General features: G+C 52.9%; 1 protein-coding gene across 5 annotated transcripts in view; it reads left to right on the forward strand.

Moving 5' to 3' along the window:
• Positions 1 to 11093, forward strand: part of TMCC2 (transmembrane and coiled-coil domain family 2) — a 44596-nt gene extending 33503 nt beyond the window's left edge. For 4 of the 5 annotated variants that reach the window (XM_033199319.1, XM_033199321.1, XM_033199320.1 and 1 more), the window contains 3 exons: positions 6726 to 7660; positions 8878 to 9013; positions 9572 to 11093. In XM_033199319.1, coding sequence (XP_033055210.1) covers positions 6726 to 7660; positions 8878 to 9013; positions 9572 to 9883 — 1383 coding nt within the window. In that variant the 3' untranslated portion in view covers positions 9884 to 11093. Of the gene's footprint in view, positions 1 to 5660; positions 5840 to 6725; positions 7661 to 8877; positions 9014 to 9571 lie in introns of those variants that run through there. The other variant, XM_033199322.1, reaches the window with a different exon arrangement.
• Positions 11094 to 20782: the final 9689 nt, after the last annotated feature.

The following is a 20782-nucleotide window of genomic DNA, read 5'->3' on the forward strand; positions in this document are numbered from 1 at the left end:
AGGTACTTAGGAGGCTGAGGTGGGAGGATTGCTTAAGCCTGAGACGTCCAGGCTACAATGAGCCATGATCATGCCATTGCACTCCAGCCCAGGCCACAGAGTGAGAACCTGTCTCAAAAAAAAAAAAAAAAAAAAATACAGTCATTCTAAGGGTGTGAAGTGTCTCTTAATTTGTTCGTATTTGTTTCTAAGCACCTGCTTTATGCCCTTTACTCAGTGTTTCATCTCCTCATCGTGATAGCTCTCAGCTGGTAAGTGACAGAGCCAGGATCTAAATCAGTGCCCAACTCCAACTTTAAAGCCCTTTCCTTTACATTCCACAGGCCCTGTATCCTGTCTCATCGCTGGTCTTTTTGGCAAATCTTTTTCCTTTTCTTACCCTCTGACCTGTTCTAGCACTCTGAACAGCTTTCTCATCTTTTTCTTGTTCACTAATTTTCTTTCCTTTGTTAAAGCATAATCCCTCTTTGTACCTCTCCCTGTCTGCCAGTTTCTTGGCTCTGTTTACCTTGGTTGCCCTCTCTCCATCAAGTCCTGAAAGGGAGCTGTCACCCTGGGTACGTGTGCCGCGGAAGGCAGGGCATGGAGAGCTCCCCACCTTCCTCAGACACGCCAGCTCCCTCCACGGGGAAGGAAAGCAAAGTGATATTTTGTGATTGGAGACTGAACAGCAGATCCCACGCATTGTAAACCTCTGTGAAGGGTAGGAAAAAGCTGGTGTCCTGCTGCAGGACTCCTAGGCTGGAATCTTGAGCCAGGGGTAGAGAAGAGGGGCTGGCAAGAGGACCAGGATCCCAGTTCAAGGCCACTCCACACACCAGGCCCAGGAATGTCTCTTCTCTCATTCGTGGGGATTTCCCAGCCAGCTCCAACTCGCCTTCTCAGAGTTGTAACTAGACAGCACAGCCTCTCAGGGATCTGGAGGTCTTGGGTTCCCTCCAGGGGTAGGGGTAGGGACTAAAGATCCTGGAGGGGAAGGATGGGGGGATGTCTGCTGTTTCCTGTTAGCACGCAGGATGTTTCCCTTGTTCTCCACACTGAAATAACCTTTCCTGGGTTTGGTCAGCCTGTGTGTGAAGACGGCAGATCCCAGTGAGATAAATGTGAGGTTTGCCCCAGAGGGAGGCTACCCCATCCTTGATTTGAGGAGTGTCTCAGTGCAGTCTGGGGCTCCAGGCAAACTGCCTACATCCCTGTGTCCTTCTTTGCATCCCTGATGGCTGGGGTGGGGACTGCGGGATCTAAGGAGGAGGCTGGTGTTGGGGAGAAGCTCTTAGATGCTTTCCTGAGGTTGGGCTCCAGGCTACAAGCAGGGATGAGCTCAGTCTCAATTAGGATCTCGTGGTGAGTCCATAGTAAAAGTCTCCGGTTGGCAGGGGGAGTTATAGAAGGGAGTTAATTCAGATGGAAGTGGTTGCTGAGGTGTTCCAGCCTTAAAAGCCAAAACCACAAACAGGATCTTGTTATCTCCCACAGAGTGTTCCCTCAAGCACCTCCCACCACCTCCCACAACACACACAAACCTCTTCTCTCTCTTGTTCTCAGGTTTGCACACACGCATGCAGGTACACGCACACACCCCTAAGCACGAGAAGGGGCTGGGTGGGCAAGGGAAGTCTGCATGGAGACCAGTAAGATTAAGGGTTACCTCCAGTGAGGAAGGCTGGAGATGTCACCATGATAAGTCTTCAGAGGTGATTTTAAATGCTGTGGCCAATATGTGGACATTTCTAAGGATTTGCACGCCCTCAGATGTGGAGAAGGCAGGATGGGGCTGGGGAGAACTCCTTTCTTTTTCGTTGCTCTCTTGGGGTGTAAAAGCCTACAGTCTGGCCAAGTGCAGCATGGCTCAGGCCTGTAATCCCAGCAATTTAGGAGGCCAAGGCAAGAGGATCGCTTAAGCACAGAAGTTTGAGACCAGCCTGGACAACATGGCAAAACCCTGTCTCTACAAAAAAATAACACAAATTAGCCAGGTGTGGTGGCATGTACCTGTAGTCCTTGCTGCTGGGGAGGCTGAGGTGGGAGGTGCACTTGAGCCTGGGGAGGTCAAGGCTGCAGTGAACTGTGATTGCCTTACTGCACTCCAGCCTGGACAACAGAATGATTCTGTCTCAACAAAAAACAAAAAGAGCCTGCAGTCTTAGCTGTATGAAATTCCAATTTCATTGTTGTGGAGTGAGGCTGGGCTGTGGTTGACAACCACTGATTAGACTCTCTTGCTTCCTGAAAAGGTGGCAGAGGGCCAGCTCTCCTAGCCAAAGGTATCTTAAGCTGTGGATCTGTCAGAGCTACCCAGCCCTCCAAGGTGAGGTTAGGCCCTGAGTTTTGGAGCCAGACAGGATTTATATTCTAGGTTCTTTACGTACTAGTTGTGTAGTCCTCGGCAAGTTATATCTGTAGGCCTTGGTTTTCTCTCCTGTAAAATGGAAATAATAGTGCTACCCATCTTGTGAGGTTAATACTGGGATTAAATGAATTAATAGGTGTAAACACTTAGAGACAAGTCTGACGTATGTCAAGAAATGTTAGTGTCTGAAGGAGATTGGTTCCAAGACCCCCTGCAGATACCAAAACTCCAGATTGCTTAAGTCTCATAAAGTAAATGGTGTAGTATTTGCATAGAACCTACACACATCCTTCCTTTAAGTCATCTCTAGATTACTTACAATACCTAGTACAATGTAAATACTAGGAAAATAGAAAATAGTTGTTACACTGTTTTTTTGTTTTTTGTTTTTTCGTTTTTGAGACAGAGTCTCTGTCACCCAGGCTGGAGTGCAGTGGTGCAGTCTTGGCTCACTGCAACTTCCACCTCCCAGGTTCAAGTGATTCTTCTGCCTCAGCCTCCCGAGTAGCTGGAACAACCAGAACACGCCACCACACCCAGCTAATTTTGTTTTTTCTTTGAGATGGAGTCTTACTCTGTCGCCCAGGCTGGAGTGCAGTGGCACAATCTCGGTTCACTGCAAGCTCCGCCTCCTGGGTTCACGCAATTCTCACACCTCAGCCTCCCGAGTAGCTGGGACTACAGGCGCCCGCCACCACATCCCACACCCAGCTAATTTTTGTATTGTTAGTAGAGACAGAGTTTTACCATGTTGGCCAGGCTGGTGTCGAACTCCTAACCTCAGGTGATCTGCCCGCCTTGGCCTTCCAAAGTGCTGGCAGGTGTGAGCCACTGCACCTGGCCCCTGTATTTTAAAATTTGTATTATTGTTATTATTTTAATCCATGGTTGGTTGAATCCATGGAGGTGAAATTCTCAGATACAGAAGGCCAACTATAATTGTTATCCTTATCCTTTTCCAAAACATTTAGAATTTGAGAAAAAGAGAAGAGCCCAGAGGCCATAGGGAAAATATGCCACCTTTCTGGAAGCCAGTGGAGCTGAGTCCTCCACAGGGAAGAGAATAAAATGGGGATATGTTCTGTGACTGGAGACTGACGCGCTCAGTCCAGGCATTGCAGACCTTCATGTCACCAAGGAGGTGTCCAGGCCTCCATGGAGGGACGGAAGGAGCTGGTGTCCTGCTGCAGGACTGTTAGACTCAAGTCTGGGTCCTAGGGTAGAGAAGAGGGGTGGGGGAGGGAGCCAGGGCTTCAGCCCAGGCCTCTGCACCCACCATCAGGCCCCAGCTGTTTTTCCCAGGAGTGTCTCTTCTCCTCTCATTAATGGGGATTTCACAGCCAGCTTGAACTCTGCTTTTCCATTTGTAAGCCAGAAAGATGCCAGTTCAAGGGACGAGAGGGCCAAGCTGCCAGGAAGGAGCCACGGCAGGTGGAGACTTTGCTATTTTACACTCCCATATAGTCCTAAAGCACTTTTGCTTTTCACAGCATTTCACATCCGTTGCTTATTAGCTCCTCCCACTCTCCCCCTAAGTAGGTGGGACAGACTCTCTCCCTGTTACAAAGATGAGCAAATGGCAGTGATGCAGCCAGACTCAGAACCCATTTTCTAGATATTCTTTCTCCCAGGAGGAGAGTGATAGAGAGCTGGGCATCTGTGGAAAGGGCAGCAGCTTTATAAGAGAGCCAGATTCTGTAACATCAAAGGCCTTGTGTTGCTTATAAAACTTAATTTGGGGCCTGGCGCGGTGACTCAGGCCTGTAATCCCAGCACTTTGGGAGGCCGAGGCGGGCGGATCCCCTGAGATAAGGAGTTCAAGAGCAGCCTGGCCAACATGGTGAAACCCCATTTCTATTAAAAATACACAAAAAATAGCTGGGCGTGGTGGCTCATGCTTGTAATCCCAGCTACTCGGGAGGCTGAGGCAGGAGAATCACTTGAACCCAGGAGGCCGAGGTTGCAGTGAGCTGAGATGGTGCCACTGCATTCTAGCCTGGGCGACAGAGTGAGACCCTGTCTCCAAGAAAAAAGACAAAAAACAAAAAAAGCCTTAATTTTATGTAGTTGTAGCAATGCGGAGTCAATTTGTTGGCATAATCTCTGAAATAAATTTAGACCAGCTTGATTGCAGGCATTCTTTCTCCCAGGGGAAAAAGGGATTACGCTGCCCAGAATCAGACTCAGCATTTAATGAGCACCTTCTGTATGCTCGCACTATGCCAAGTGCTTGCCAGACATCATCTTGTATAGCCCTCACAAAAGGCCTGAGAGTAGCTATGATTACCCCCATTTTGTCAGCATGGACACTGAAGGTCAGGAAAATGGAGAGATGGGCTTTTTGCTGTCACTACAGGGAACAAGGCAGGAGGAAGCAGCCTAATTGCAGGGTAGGGTTTTAAGTCAGGCTACGGTGACAGTTTAACCTTGGAGCAGATCACTTAAGGGAGACTGTGGGTATGAAAGGTGAGAAATTCTGAGAAGCAGAGTCCTGAAGGTATGAGCACCTGCTGGGAGGGCAAGAGGGGATGAGGGGAGACCCAAAGCAAACATAAGAGGGAAGTCCTGACTTCAGGAGAGATTAGGGACGGGGTTGTGGTTGTCCCCAGCATCCCCAGGGGGAAGTATAACCTGGAAAAGCCCCAGTGGAAGCCCACAGAGGAGCTGCCCTCCCCCGGCTCCTGAGTTTGGCAGGGCTATTGTTTTCAATCATGTTTCCCAATAACTTTGCACCTTGGCAGAATCAAGCCAAGTGACTTATGCCTGTTGTTGGCAGGGACTGTTTCCATTTCCGGTGCATGTTAGACTGGGCCACTTTCTTTGTGTTTAACCCCTTCCCTCACATATATCTGCCCACACCCCTGCCCCCTCCCATACATACTAAGGACGAATGATCTGACCCAGCCTTGCTTGGGGTGTGCTGTGTGTAAAAATACATGGGTTGAGCCATTTCCTGCTGCTTCCGTTGTTGCATGGTGATAAGACACTGGGGACTCAGCTGTGGACAGAAAGATCCTCCAACAGGCTGAGGGGAACCAGGCGCCAGGGGAGCGGGGCTCAGGCCTCCCCGCTTTCAGCCCACCTTACATTTCTCATCTTTCCTATCTCCTGTGACCTTTTCCTTCCTTTTTCTCCCTCCCCCATCATCCTTTCTTAGTCTCTCTTCTCCTTTCCTTGTCTCTCCAACTTTGGTGCCACCCTGATGCACTCAGGAAGCCTGCCCGCCTGGTGGGGAGTAAAGGGGGCTGTCATTTCCTTCCTACCCATTCACCCTCTGCAAAGCTGGGCAGCTGGTAGCCTCAGGCCCCCAAACTGGTCCCCGCTTCCCTTGGCCTGTGAGTTCCTTCTGGGGCTTTAGTCCTCGCGGACCCGGCCAGCAGGGTGGGGGTGGGGCATGCTCCTCTCCCAATTCTCGGAGACTAGGAAGGACTGGGGGCTCCTACCATTATGAAGCGGAAAAGGTTACCAATGACTCTGGAGAGCTGTAAGGTAATGGAGGGCCCGGGAGAGGTGTCAGCAGAGGCAGGGTGGCCCACCGAGCTGTGTTAGTGAAGATGGGGTGGCGAGGGCAGGCAGGCAGGACACCAAGTGTAGACTTTGGTCAGCCCTGAGGGAGAGGTCTGGGAGAGGCCTTATGAGGCGGTTGAGTCCAGAGAGAAAATGTCTCATTCCTCAGAAATCCAACCCCATGACTCCAATGAGGCCTCAGACCTGCCCGGTCCATGCGCTGGAGCTTTAAGAGTTCTGGGCTGGGGCCAGGCGCAGTGGTTCACACCTATAATCCCAGCACTTTGGGAGGCCAAGGCAGGCAGATCACTTGAGGTCAGGAGTTCGAGACCAGCCTAGCCAACACGGTGAAACCCCATCTCTACTAAAAATACAAAAATTAGCCAGGCATGGTGGTGGGCGCCTGTAATACCAGCTTCTCAGGAGGCTGAGGCAGGAGAATCCCTTGAACCAGGGAGGTGGAGGGTGCAGTGAGCTGAGATCACGCTACTGCAGTCCAGCTGGGGCAACAGAGCGAGACTCTGTCTCAAATAAATAGATGAACAAACAAATAAATAAAAGAGTTCTGGGCTGGAAGTTCTGTCCTTTCCTGGCCGTGTGTTCCTGAACAACTTGCTTGACCTTTCTGGACCAAAAGAGGAGCAGCTCTGCCTAGACTGCATTTTAGGGATGCTGTGGGGACTGGTAGAGCACAGATGTGAGAGCCCTGTGTAAGTGGCTGTCAGGGAATACAGTTCTTGTGGTGGTTGTCTTCTTTTGGACTCCTGCATCCATTTTCCAGGTAGAAAAACCAAGTCCAGAGGCATCCAGGGGCACTCCTGTGGTCTCAGGGTTTACCCATGCTTCCTCTGCCTGCCTCTTTCCACAGGTTGACAAGGGAGACCTGGTGGCCCTGAGCCTCCCTGCCGGCCATGGTGACACTGACGGCCCCATCAGCCTGGATGTGCCCGACGGGGCACCGGACCCCCAGCGGACCAAGGCCGCCATTGACCACCTGCACCAGAAGATCCTGAAGATCACCGAGCAGATCAAGATCGAGCAGGAGGCTCGCGACGACAATGTGGCAGAGTACCTGAAACTGGCCAACAACGCAGACAAGCAGCAGGTGTCGCGCATCAAGCAGGTGTTCGAGAAGAAGAACCAGAAGTCAGCCCAGACCATCGCCCAGCTGCACAAGAAGCTGGAGCACTACCGCCGGCGCCTGAAGGAGATTGAGCAGAACGGGCCCTCGCGGCAGCCCAAGGACGTGCTGCGGGACATGCAGCAGGGGCTGAAGGACGTAGGCGCCAACGTGCGCGCAGGCATCAGTGGCTTTGGGGGCGGCGTGGTGGAGGGCGTCAAGGGCAGCCTCTCCGGTCTCTCGCAGGCTACCCACACCGCCGTGGTGTCCAAGCCCCGGGAGTTTGCCAGCCTCATCCGCAACAAGTTTGGCAGTGCTGACAACATCGCTCACCTGAAGGACCCCCTGGAAGATGGGCCTCCCGACGAGGCAGCCCGGGCACTGAGCGGCAGTGCCACACTCGTCTCCAGCCCCAAATATGGCAGCGATGACGAGTGCTCCAGTGCCAGCGCCAGCTCAGCCGGGGCAGGCAGCAACTCGGGGGCTGGGCCCAGCGGAGCACTGGGGAGCCCTAAGTCCAGTGCACTGTATGGTGCTCCTGGAAACCTGGATGCTCTGCTGGAAGAGCTACGGGAGATCAAGGAGGGACAGTCTCACCTGGAGGACTCCATGGAAGACCTGAAGACTCAGCTGCAGAGGGACTACACCTACATGACCCAGTGCCTGCAGGAGGAGCGCTACAGGTAGGTGCCTGCCCAGCCAGCCCCTCCTGCAGTCCAGCCGGACCTGGGATGAGGCAAGGAGCACTGGGTTTCAGACCCAGGGTGTGGAGGCAGTCAGAGGAGCATCTGCAGCGTCCTGGCGGCTGGAAGGGGCCAGCATGAGGCCCTAAGGAGCCTTCTTTTTTTTCTTCTTTTTTTTTTTTTGGAGACAGAGTCTTTCTGTTGCCCAAGCTGGAGTGCAGTGGCACGATCTCAGCTCAGTGTAACCTCCGCCTCCTGGGTTGAAGCGATTCTCCTGCCTCAGCCTCCTGAGTAGCTGGGATTATAGGCCCGCACCACCACACGCAGCTAATTTTTTTGTATTTTTAGTAGAGACAGGGTTTCCCCATGTTGGTCAGGCTGGTCTCGATCTCCTGACCTCAAGTCAGGGACGACATTAATCCCTTCTTCATAGGGTCGTAAAGATATAATGAGTCCAGACCTGTAAAGTTGAAGCATGTGACTGTGTAACTTGGGAAACTTGAACCTCTAGTCGGAGCTCCTGGGGCCAGCCTGCAACGGAGCTGGCGTCTCTCGGCCTCTCCTTCTGTGTCTCCCTTCGGCCCTGTGCTGCCCTTTGCTGTGTGCCTCTGCAGTACTTGCCACTCGCTCCCTGGGCTCGCGGGGGGATCTTCTCCTTAGCTAGCACTTTCTCTTTTTCTTCTCCATATATACGAAGAAGGTTTGGAAGATTGAAGGGGAGCCCCACCTAAAAATTATCCACTCCTCACATAATAGTCATCTTACACTATTTTGTGCCTTCAGAGCGGGGATTGTGTCCTCCACACCCATGTATCCCTGGTACCCAGAGAGCATCTGAGCCCAAGGCTTAAGAGCCCAGGTTGAAGTCGGCCAATCCTTAACTCCTCCCTTCATGAGCTGTGTGATCCTAGGCAGCTCCTCAGCCTCCACGCCTCAGTCTTCTCCGCTGTAAAATGGAGAGGACACTGGCACCTATCTCACGGGATTGCAGGGAGGATCCTATGAGGTCATGTAGGCAAGACGCTTAGCACAATGCCTGCACCTAAGTGCTGTGTAAAGAGTAGCTTCATTGTTGTTGCTGTTAAAATTAGAACAGAGCAGAGCTGGACACATCGGGTGGGCTGAGTCATTGTTTATTGAGAGAATGAATGAATCAACCATGGGAGAGAAGGGAGGCTCTGGGAGCCAGGACTGCTGTCACTCTCTCCCTCCGCCAGGTATGAGCGGCTGGAGGAGCAGCTCAACGACCTGACTGAGCTTCACCAGAACGAGATGACGAACCTGAAGCAGGAGCTGGCCAGCATGGAGGAGAAGGTGGCCTACCAGTCCTATGAGAGGGCGCGGGACATCCAGGTATGGCCAGGGCAACCGTGGGAGGCCCCAGATGTGCTGGTAGAGCCGGCAGCAGCCAGAGGGTTAGGATTCTTGTCTGGTGGGGCACGATAGACACAGGCTGGCCTGTTGGCCGGGGCAGATAGGCACGTGGACAAAGAGGGCAGCCTAGCGGGGGCCGAGTGTAGATGAGCAAGACAGGCCTGAAGCTGAGAGCATGCACTGTGCAGAGGCAAGCCCACAGGGCAAGGGCTGCCATGCCCCCTACCTCTTTGATGGCAGCCTTGCAAATGAGTAATTGGAGTTCCCAGGCTCCAGCCTGCCTCAAGAGGGAGCTAGCTGGGATCGGGCCAGCTCCTCTCCATCCCTAGTAATCAAGACTCTCATTTCCTAGCATCCTCCCCAGAGAGTCATCCTTAAAGGGCTCTGACCCAAGTTACAGCTAGTCAACCTCCACTCCTCCTGGCCTTTGGAGAGGAGGCTTCGTTACAGGCACCTTCCCAGTGGGGTAGGTAGATTTTCAGGCTAGGGGTCCTGCCCATCCTGAGCACCCACATGCCAGCCCCTCTGCCCCCGCAGGAGGCCGTGGAGTCCTGCCTGACCCGGGTCACCAAGCTGGAGCTGCAGCAGCAACAGCAGCAGGTGGTGCAGCTGGAGGGCGTGGAGAACGCCAACGCACGGGCGCTGCTGGGCAAGTTCATCAATGTGATCCTGGCGCTCATGGCCGTGCTGCTGGTGTTCGTGTCCACCGTCGCCAACTTCATCACACCCCTCATGAAGACACGCCTGCGCATCACCAGCACCGCCCTCCTGGTCCTCGTCCTGTTCCTCCTCTGGAAGCACTGGGACTCCCTCACCTACCTCCTGGAGCACGTGTTGCTGCCCAGCTGAGTGGCCAGCCATGCCGACCCTGTGCTCTCCGGCCCCCAGCTGGCCACACTGCTCCAGGAGGGACCCTTGGGCTTCTTCGTGTGTCCAGTTTGGCCTCCTGCCCAAACTGTCCATTCCAGCAGCTCCTGCCCCCTTCTCTGTACTTGCTTCTGACACCTTCTCCCTATTGGCCTGAAGGGAGCTTAGAACGCAGCCCTGGCTGGATATAGTGGGGCACCTGTGGCCAAGTGGAGCAGAGGTGGACACGGGATTGGATTGTTTTGATTATTTATAGTTACACAAGGACTTCTCCCAGCTGACCCTCAGGATGCCCCGGGTCAGGAAGGCCATTAAGAATAAGAGGAGAGGGCTCTGCCTCAACTTTCCTAGGAAAGAGCCCACCTCAGAGATAGCTACGGTTTCCTCTGGTGGAGATGGTGAGGATGAAGGCTGGAGAGTGAGGGAGGAGGCTCTGCTGGCCTCAGAGAACACAGGGATGGGAGGGTCCCTAGCCTTCAGGCACCTCTAGAGCCAGAGAGCAGGCTCAGAGCAGCTAGTGTGGAGCTCAGCACCCCCAACCCCACCCCTCCTCCCTGTAGAGCTGACTTGTGGCCTCCTTCTGGGGCTGGGCTCTGCAGGCCAGGTGGGTGTGGCTTGTGTTTTCCCTGTTGTTCTTTCTGCCTGTACTGGATCTGCTATTTTCAGGGAAATAGGCCCCAGGGCCCCCCTGAGCCTCACTCTAAGCCCTTAGGCCTCTGGGAGTGCTGTTGGGTTCTATTTATTTATTTATTTGTTCTTTTGTTCCCTACCCATGCTCCTAGCGTCTTCTCTGCTGAGCACCGGGAGAGGTCCTGCCCTGTCCTCTCTGAAGCCAGGGCCCTTCCATTCCATTTAGCCTCTGGATCATCCTGGCTGGGAGAAGTGGGACCAAGCCACCCAGCCCTTCTCTCCCCAAGCAGCCCTACAGCCGGGATGGGAGGCGTGTGGCCTCTTTTATCTGTCTATTTATTTTGTAAGTGTGTATTCATGTGGAGGAGGTTGTTGTTTTATTTTTTTAAGGCTCTGGAGTGTTGTGTATGGTTTTTCACATCCCAGCCTCCCATGGGCACTTCCAAGAAGAGAGGGGATTTCTTGGAAAAGGAGAGAGGAATCCCCTAGAGCAGGGAAAGCAGTGCCTGCCAGCTGTTGTGCACCTTCCTGAGAAATAAATATCCTCTAAATTTTCAAACCATCCTGTCTGGTGTTGGTTGATTAGGTTGTGTCTGTGGGAACCACCAGGTGTCTCCCCACACCCAAGCATTCTGGGTAACATAGGCCAGGCGTCATCTGTTGACCTGAGGCCCTCTTCCTCCAGGATCTGACAAGGAACAAGGCATGGCCTAAGTGGTGTGATAGGAGGAATGATATATACCCCATCCAGGCCTCTTGGAGTCCATGGGAGGGCAATTAGGAGAGAGATTTCCATAGCTCAGAGCAGTTGAGCTGCCAGCAGCCTGAATGACAGCAGCAATGCCCAAGTGGGGCCACGAGAGGGCAGCAGAGTCCTTACTCTAACCTTTTCTCCCAGTGCAGCCCCAAAGAAGGCAGCTGCTGGAGTTAGCTTGGTTTTCTCAGCGGTCAGCCAGAGCACAGGGCACCTGCTCTCCAAGTGCTGGAGCGTGGGCTTGGGTGTAGTGACCAGGCCTTCTGTGGCTGCACAGCCCACTCCCGGCAGTTCACACAGATGGGCACCCCAGAAGGCACTGCACTCCCAGCAGTAATCCTGTGGGAGTTTCGGAGAGGCCACCTGAATCTCCTTGCTGGGATGAAGAGGAGATGCTGACTTCCAGCATCGGGAACAGGAGGGATGGTGGGAAATGCACCCACCCCAGAGACCTGGGTCCTGGCCCACAGTGAGTAGATGGCAGCCAACTCACATCTGTCTGCACCTCAGTCGCCACATCAGTGATAGAGGATGTGCAGCAGCTCACTCCGAAGGGCTTGGACTTTCTGCAGTTCTGTGGGTCTGACAAATCAAAAGTTGCCGCTGTACTTGTGGCCTCAGGCTTGAGGAGACACCAAGAGTCAGGGACAGTGCCATCACCAGATTGGAGAGAAGGCTGTGCTGGTGCCACGGGGCTGGGCATTAGTGGCTCATCCTCACCCTCTGTACAATGTAGGCGTTTCACTAGGTGACCTTGCCAGGGTCTTCCAACAGTGTCATTCCTGGACCCTGCACTCACCTCCCTTGGGGGCCGCAGGTGGCCTAGAGCCCACATTCCTGGGCTCCAGGTGGGGGGTGACTGCCCCAGTCTGCAGACATTTCCCACATTCCTCCCCAAGGTCAGGTGCCTTCCCTGAATTAAATGTCACTGCCAACCACAGCCCACACTGAAAGGGAGGAGGAAAAAGGGAGGGAGGGTGGCGGGCATGCTCAGCTGATCCTGAGACTGACAGTGAACAGAGGAGGTGGGGGAAGACCAGCCCCAGCTACACAGGGTCATCTGCAAAAAGGACAGAACACCAGCCTGTGTTTGCCTTATCATGACAACGTGTCTAATAAAGCCCTGCCCATCCGGAACGCTGATGCTCACTGATGCTTCCTTGTTTGTGTTTGAGCTTTCTCGCCCTTTGGAAAAAAGGGAGTGCAGCCCGGCATGGTGGGTTACCCCTGTAATCCCAGCACTTTGGGAGGCCGAGGTGGGTGGATCACCTGAGGTCAGGAATTTGAGCTTAGCCTGACCAATATGGTGAAACCCCATCTCTACTAAAAATACAAAATTAGCCGGGTGTGGTGGCACATGCCTATAATCCCAGCTACTTGGGGAGGCTGAGGCAGGAGAATCATTTGAACCTGGGAGGCAGAGGTTGCAGTGAGCCAAGATTGTGCCATTGCACTCCAGCCTGGGCAACAAGAGTGAAACTCAGTCTCAAATTTAAAAAAAAAAAAAGAAAAAGGGGCCGGGCGCGGTGGCTCAAGCCTGTAATCCCAGCACTTTGGGAGGCCGAGACGGGCGGATCACGAGGTCAGGAGGTCGAGACCATCCTGGCTAACACGGTGAAACCCCGTCTCTACTAAAAAAATACAAAAAATTAGCCGGGCGAGATGGCGGGCGCCTGTAGTCCCAGCTACTCGGGAGGCTGAGGCGGGAGAATGGCGTAAACCCGGGAGGCGGAGCTTGCAGTGAGCTGAGATCCGGCCACTGCACTCCAGCCTGGGCGACAGAGCGAGACTCCGTCTCAAAAAAAAAAAAAAAAGAGAAGAAAAAGGGAGTGCATTGTCCCCACTTCAACCTGGCCTCCTTCACTGGGGTTGCCTCCTCTGCTGGGGACCATTCTCCTTCATAATGCAGGGCCAAAAGGCAGGTCCTTTCCAGAGCATCTGTCATGCAGGTCCCAGCCCCTTACCTGAGGGTCTGGAGGTCTCAGCCAGGCTGGTATGCCCCCCTCAGCCTGGATCCACTAGGGAGGGAGTAGCTAAGAATTTGTGCTGGAATTGGCACATTACTGCTCTGGCAGCACTGAGCAGGCAGGTGGCATGTTTACCATGCCCATACGAGCTGTCACTCCCTGCCAACCTCATCAAAACTATAGGGCTACAACAGGTGCAGCCCTGGCAAACAGCAAAGCAGGCAGACAACACAGGCCAGCAGGAGGTGACTTAACCCTTGCCAGCCCAGGTTACTCTGGAGTGGTTCTGAGCTATGGAGGGAGGGAAGGGAGGAAGAAAGACTTGGGGCCACAGGGTGGGAGAGGAGGGGAGCTGTAGCCAGGGCACCTGGAGGGATCTTCGTGACAGGCTCAATTTCCCCTTCAAAGCCAGGGCCCTTAAGTCAAGTCTGGATCCCAATATTAAGGAGCCAGCAGACCTAGGCTCAAACCCTAGTGCTGCTACTCACCTTGGACAGGGTTCTAGCTGCTCTCAACCCAATATCCTCATCTTCCAGGAGGAAAGGAGGTGACATGAAACTGGCTCACAGGCTTGAGTGCAGGAGACTTGACATTCTGCAGATCAAGACTTAAGCACAAGGCTAGAACATAATGGATTAACCCGAGATTTATTACTGCTCCTCATTCCTGACCCTGTGAGATGTTAAGGTGCAGAAGAACTGTTCAGAGAAGTCTAAAGCCGACCCCACAGGAACATACAAGACCAAGGGTGGCTAAGTGAGCCTCAGCCTCTGACACTGAAAGGCCTAATAGAGGTCCTCAGGGTTCCTTTTCCCTGGGAACCCAGAACCTGCTTATTCCCAGCAACCTCTCCCTCCCTCGGTCTGGTAGACAAAGCTGGTCCAGTCCCAAGAGGCCAAGCCCCAGCTTGAGAGAGGACTGGATTCGGCCTATTTGACCCAAGATGGCTGCCTCCACCCGAACTCCACAAGTGTATCAGTCTGTGGTTCCCTCCTGCCTCCAGCCCGTGGTCCTGGGTGTGGGGTCTAGGAAGGAGAGCAGGAATCAAGAGGCCTGCTTTTGAGTTGAGACTGTGGAGGTTGTGGGTCTCAGTTTCTCCAACTGAAACATGGGGATAATCATATCCGTGCTGCCCAACTGTTAGGACACCAGTGAGGCTTGTGGGTGTCAGGTATGAGTGCCTGCCCCACAGCACCCCAGGATCTCACCCTAGGGGAATGACCTGTTAGAATGCTGCCAGCCATCTGGGTCCCCAGGGAGGGCTCTGATCTGCCCAGGGACAGGGCTGGGCAGGGCTTGGGGAAGCAGCCAGCAGTGGCCCACGGGCCTGACAGCTTGCAGCCAACCTCCAGATGAGGATGGAAGGGGGAAGCCTGGTCCCCGCTAGGCTGCGAGGAGGCGTGTGGGGAAGGAGGGGAGGCTGAGACTTGTCCCAGCACATTCGGGCCCGCTGGCAGGTCCTGAGTCACCCAGGCAGCCAGAAGAGCAGTGGGGTGGTGACAGCAGTGCTGCCTCCCAGACTCAGGGCCTCCCAGGAGAGTATTCCCGCCTTGGTCCCCCCATACCCCAAGGCCAACTGTCCAGATGAAGTATCCAGGACCTGCGGTGCCACCTCAGCCATGCGCCTGCCTCCAGGCAACCATCCACAAAGCTGACTCTGATTACAAAAGCACCAGAGGTGATTCTGAGAGGTCTGGGTTCCCAGTCTCTGCGCCCTGCCAGCCTCAGCCTGAGGTTACTTTGTTTTTTTTGTTTTGTTTTATTTTTAAGTGAAACAAATTATTTCAGTTTAATTTTCTCAGCATGTATCTGGCATTAAGTAGTTTTTATAATTTTTATTCCCATAGGTTATTGGGGAACAGGTGGTGTTTGGTTACATGAGTAAGTTCTTTAGCGGTGATTTGTGAGATTTTGGTGCACCCATCACCCAAGCAGTGTACACTATTTGTAGTCTTTTATCCCTCTCTTGTTGCCTTACTTTGATTATTCTTTTTTTTTTTTTTTTTTTTTTTTTGAGACAAAGTCTTGCTCTGTCACCCAGGCTGGAGGGCAATGGCGCGATCTCGTCTCACTGCAACCTCCACCTCCTGGGTTCAAGCGACTCTTCTACCTCAGCCTCCTGGGCGGCTGGGACTACAAGTGTATGCCACCATACCCAGCTAATTTGGTTTTTGCTTGTTTGTTTTGTTTTTTGAGACAGCGTTCTGCTCTTGTTGCCCAGGCTGGAGTGAGATGGCATAATCTCGGCTCACCGCAACCTCCACCTCCCAGGTTCAAGTGATTCTCCTGCCTCAGCCTCCCAAGTAGCTGGGATTACAGGCATGAGCCACCACACCCGGCTAATTTGGTATTTTTAGTAGAGTTTCTCCATGAGGTTTCTCCATGTTGGTTAGGTTGGTCTCGAACTCCCAACCTCAGGTGATCTGACCGCCTCAGCCTCCCAAAGTGCTGGGATTACAGGCTTGAGCCACTATGCCCAGCCTAATTTTTGTATTTTTAGTAGAGACTGGATTTTACCATGTTGTCCAGGCTGGTCTCGAACTCCTGACCTCAGGTGATCCACCTGCCTTAGCCTCCCAAAGTGCTGGGATTACAGGCATGAGCCTCTGTGCCTGGCCACTTTGGTTTTTCTTGTTGTAATCTCAGCTCCCTGAAGATAAGTCTCAAGTAAACACTTTAGAAAGATCTGAGTGTCTCTCTGGCTGGTCTGGAGTTCTGTTCCTTGCTCTCCTGTAGGAAGACTGAGTCCTCTCCATACCACCCTAGGTAAGAGACCATCCACTCCTACCTGGCGCTGTCTCCAGCCATTACTTAATTGGGGTCCCTCTGTCCTTTTTCTAGTTTGGGTCAGCCCCAGTCACCCATACTGAGGGTGGAGATGGAGAAGAGAGGATTTCCCATGAAATTGGTCATTAAGTGAACTCATGCAAGAGACAAGTCACCAACACAGACCTGATGTCTCTCTGACCGGCCTCCTCCACTTTAGCTTCTCAGCCAAGTGTGGCCCAGCCATGCCAATGGTGGGAAGACCTGAGAGATGGGAATCCAGCTGCTGAGGAGGAAGGGGCCAAGGAGGGGTTCCCTTCCTTCTTCATTTTCTCCTCTGTTGGTCTTGAAGCTCTTATCATGGTTTGGTAGCCATGGAGTCCAGGTTTGTGACCCCCAAACCACCCAGCTTTAGGTTCAATTAAATTCAAGAAACTTGGTTTTGAGCTCGGGCTCTGTGACAGGCAGTGGAGACACAGAGGAGCAAGACGTGGTTTCTGCTGTCATGGAGCTCACGAGCTAGTGGGGACAGACAGACAGACACACACACACACACACGCACACACACCCCGTCAGTACAGAGGCAGGCAGAGATCAATGCTGCCATAGGGCCTGCGGGGGGCGGGGAGGTTTCAAGATGTAGAGCTTCCTTCTGATGGGGGCTAGGGGAGGTTTCTCCAAGCATAAGAGGCAAAAAGGGACCGTGTTCTATAGCAGGATGGCTTTGGTCATGTCCTGGGGTTGCAGTGGGAGAGAGGGTATCCATGGTGTGAGTGGCTATGCAGTTATTTCAGGCATCAGCACTGCCTGGCCCACACCCCAGAGGGCAAGATACCTGAGGAAGGGGCTTCTCAGTCTGTGGCAGTGAGGAGAAGAATGAGGATGGCTTTCAGAGCGGGAAGGAGACTCCAGCCCAGCACTCTGGGGCTTGGGGGCTTCAAAGGGGTTGTCCATGCTTGAAAGCCAAAGGCGGCTGGGTGCAGTGGCTCGTGCCTGTAATCCCAGCACTTTGGAAGGTCGAGGCAGGTGGATCACGATGTCAGGAGTTCAAGACCAGCCTGGCCAACACAGTGAAACCCTGTCTCTACTAAAAATACAAAAATTAGTGGGGCATGGTGGTGCATGCCTGTAGTCCCAGCTACTCGGGACGCTGCGGCAGGAGAATTGCTTGAACCCGGGAGGCAGAGGTTGCAGTCAGCCAAGATTGCACCACTGTACTCCAGCCTGGGCAACAGAGTAATACTTTGTCTTAAAAAAGAAAAAAAGCAGGCGGGGGAAGCCAAAGGGAAGAGAAACACACAACAACAACAAAACAATAAAATGCAGGTGCCCCTGGGGTGGGAACAACCCACTGAAATCAAAAGGGAAGCCAGAGGGAAGCTTTGAGAAAGAAGGCAAAGAAAAAGCATTCCCGTGAGGAAGAGCTGGAGCCATCTAGCATTCTGGGGATTTGGGGACTGATGCTCAGATGTGCTGTGTGACACTGAGCTGGTAACATCAGCTCTCTGGTCCTGGTGTCCCCATATCTACACAAATAAAGAACTTAGGATGGAGAGACTGACATGGCTAATGAGTGACCAGGACCTGGGGGCTGTGGGAATACCTAAGATGGTGTCTGTGTGCAAAGCCAACTCAAAGGCAGGCTCCCAGCTTGGTAGAGGGGAGGCTTATGGAGTCAGGGTGGTGGGGAGTAAAGACAGGTCTGGGGCTGGGTACAGTGGCTCACGCCTGTAATCCCAGCACGTTGGAAGACCGAGGAGGGCGGATCACCTGAGATCAGGAGTTCAAGACCAGCCTGGCCAACATGGCGAAACTCCGTCTCTACTAAAAATACAAAAATTAGCTAGGCGTGGTGGTGCGTGCTTTTAGTCTCAGCTACTGTGGAGACTGAGGCAGGAGAATCACTTGAACCTGGGAGGTACAGGTTGCAGTGAGTTGAGATTGCACCACTGCACTCCAGCCTGGCGACAGAACAAGACTGTCTCAAAAAAAAAAAAAAAAAAAAAGAAAGAAAGGAAAGACAGATCTGGGACCTGTGTTCTGACCACCGGAGGGGTCCTCAGTACTGGATGGTCAGGCCAGTGAGGAGCTCCAGGTTAGGAGAGGAGCAAGATTTGGGCTCCACTGGGCTTCCCTGGCCTCTCTGTCACCCTCCCCCAGGGGCGAGGCTAAAGATGAAAACGATACCAGGGCTACCCTCTCTACTTGTCAGCTGTAAGATTAAAAAGGAGGTGGCTTCCACGCACAGCCACTGTCATCGACTCTGGTATGATTCGAGGGTGTGGGAAGGCCCCACCCTAGCCCAAAGTCATGGCAATATGAACCCTTTTTCTGTTCAGGCCCTTACAGCTCACAGATGCTTCTTGTGTGCTGGACTGAATCATTGTATCCCCACAGCAACCTGGAGAATGGCCAGGGAGGTGTCACTGGACTCCATTTTACAGATGAGCAAGCTGAGGCTCAGAAGGATAAAGGGAACTCACTCATGGACACACAGCTAGTGAACAGCAGACCCAGGATGAACCCAGGTCGGACGACAATGCTCCTGCCTGTAACTGAAGTGTGACAAGCCACATTCAGGTTAGGCATTACTTCTTCACGTAACATGCAGGTGTGGCTGGGTGCAGTGGCTCATGCCTGTAGTTCCACCACAGGAGGCCGAGGCAAGAAGATCACTTGAGGTCAGGAGTTTGAGACCAGCCTGGGCTACATAGTGAGAACCTGTTTCTACAAAAAAATTAAAAAGTTAGCTGAGCATGGTGGCTCACACCTGTACTCCCAGCTACTCAGGAGTCTGAGGTGGGAGGCTTGCTTGAGGTGGGAGGTGGAAGTTGAGGCTGCAGTGAGCTGTGATTGTGCGCCACCACACCACACTCCAACCTGGGTGACAGAGCAAGACCATGTCTCAAAAAAAAAAAAGAAAAAGAAAAGAAAAGAAAACCAAAGAAATGGGCTGGGCGTGGTGGCTCACGCCTGTAATCCCAGCACCTTGGGAGGCCAAGGTGAGTGGATTGCTTCAGCCCAGGAGTTTGAGACCAGCCTGGGCAACATGGTGAAACCCTGTCTCTACAAAAAATACAAAAGATTGGCAGAGCAGGGTGGTGCGTGATTGTAGTCCCAGGTACTTGGGAGGCAGAGGTGGTGGATGACTAGAACGCGGGAGGCAGAGGTTGCAGTGAGCCGAGATCGTGCCACTGCACTCCAGCCTGGGCAACAGGGGAGGTTTTGTCTCAAAACAAACAAACAAACAACAACAAAAATGTAAGTGCCCCCGGTGTGGGGGACAACCCACTGAACACTCTCCTGCTTTTCAGGAGAAAGGGAAGGTTGGAGTTTGAGAAGTTGAGGGAAAAAGTCACTTTCAAAGAGGCAGAAAGCAAGACAAAATGTCTCCAAATTCTGTTGACTTTGTATTTTTTCTCAAGTCTGGGTCCTTTAGCCATGGAGCTTAACTCTAACCCCAAAGAGGAAAAGCCAGGGAGAGGTTGCAAAGGAACTGTTCATGCTTCTGTTCTTCAAACCTGTAGAAACATTGTCTGGGGCCGGGCATGGTGGCTCACACCTGTAATCCCAGCACTTTAAGAGGCTGAGGTGGCTGGATCACTCTAGGTCAGGAGTTCAAGACCAGCCTGGCCAACTGGTGAAACCCCATCTCTACTAAAAATACAAAAATTAGCCAGGCGTGGCAGCGCTGGCCTGTAATCCCAGTTACATGGGGGACTGAGGCAGGAGAATCACTTGAATCCGGGAGGCTGAGGTTACAGTGAGCCGAGGTCGTACCACTGCACTCCAGCCTGGGCGACAGAGTGAGACTCCATCTCAAAAAAAAGAAAGAAAAAGAAACATCTGGGCCAGGCGTAATGGCTCACACCTGTAATCCCAGTGTGTTGGGAGGCCAAGGCGGGTGGGTCACCTGAGGTCAGGAGTTCCAGACCAGCCTGGCCAACATGGTGAAACCAAAATCTAAGTGGGTGCGGTGGCACACACCTGAAGTCTCAGCTACTCAGGAGGCTGAGATAGGAGAATCACTTGAACCTGGGAGGCGGAGGCTGCAGTGAGCCAAGAATGGGACACTGCACTCCAGCCTGGGCAACACAGCGAGACTGTCTCAAAAAATGAAAAAAGAAACATCTGCTTCATGTAGGAGCTGGGGTATCCAGAGGTGAGCTCGCCAGACTCTCTGTGAACATCTTGAAATCTATCGGGAAAGACAGAGATAAAAATAGGTCAGTGACAACAGAGATTGGTAAGTGCCAAAATAAAGTCAGGATCTGAGGAAGAATACAGAGCAACGAACTGCCAGAGGCAAGCTGGATCAACAGGCAGAGAGCTCTCTGGGCCCCATGACACACCCATCATCACACACTTCACCCATCCCAGCGCCTTGTTAGTCTTCCAGCCAGAAAGTCCTTTTTTTCTTTTTTTTTGGAGGCAGAGTCTCGCTCTGTCGCCCAGGCTAAAGTGCAGTGGCACGATCTCGGCTCACTGCAAGCTCCGCCTCCTGGATTCACGCCATTCTCCTGGCTCAGCCTCCCGAGTAGCTGGGACTACAGGCGCCCGCCACCACACCCGGCTAATTTTTTGTATTTTCAGTAGAGACGGGATTTCACCGTGTTAGCCAGGATGGTCTCGATCTCCTGACCTTGTGATCCGCCCACCTCGGCCTCCCAAAGTGCTGGGATTACAGGCGTGAGCCACCGCGCCTGGCCTTTTTTGTTTTTTGTTTTTGTTTTTTTTGAGATAAGGTCTCACTGCAGTGCAGTG

Source organism: Trachypithecus francoisi, unplaced genomic scaffold (genome assembly GCF_009764315.1).
Source record: "Trachypithecus francoisi isolate TF-2019V2 unplaced genomic scaffold, Tfra_2.0 Lachesis_group5, whole genome shotgun sequence".
Classification (NCBI taxonomy): Eukaryota; Metazoa; Chordata; class Mammalia; order Primates; family Cercopithecidae; genus Trachypithecus; species Trachypithecus francoisi.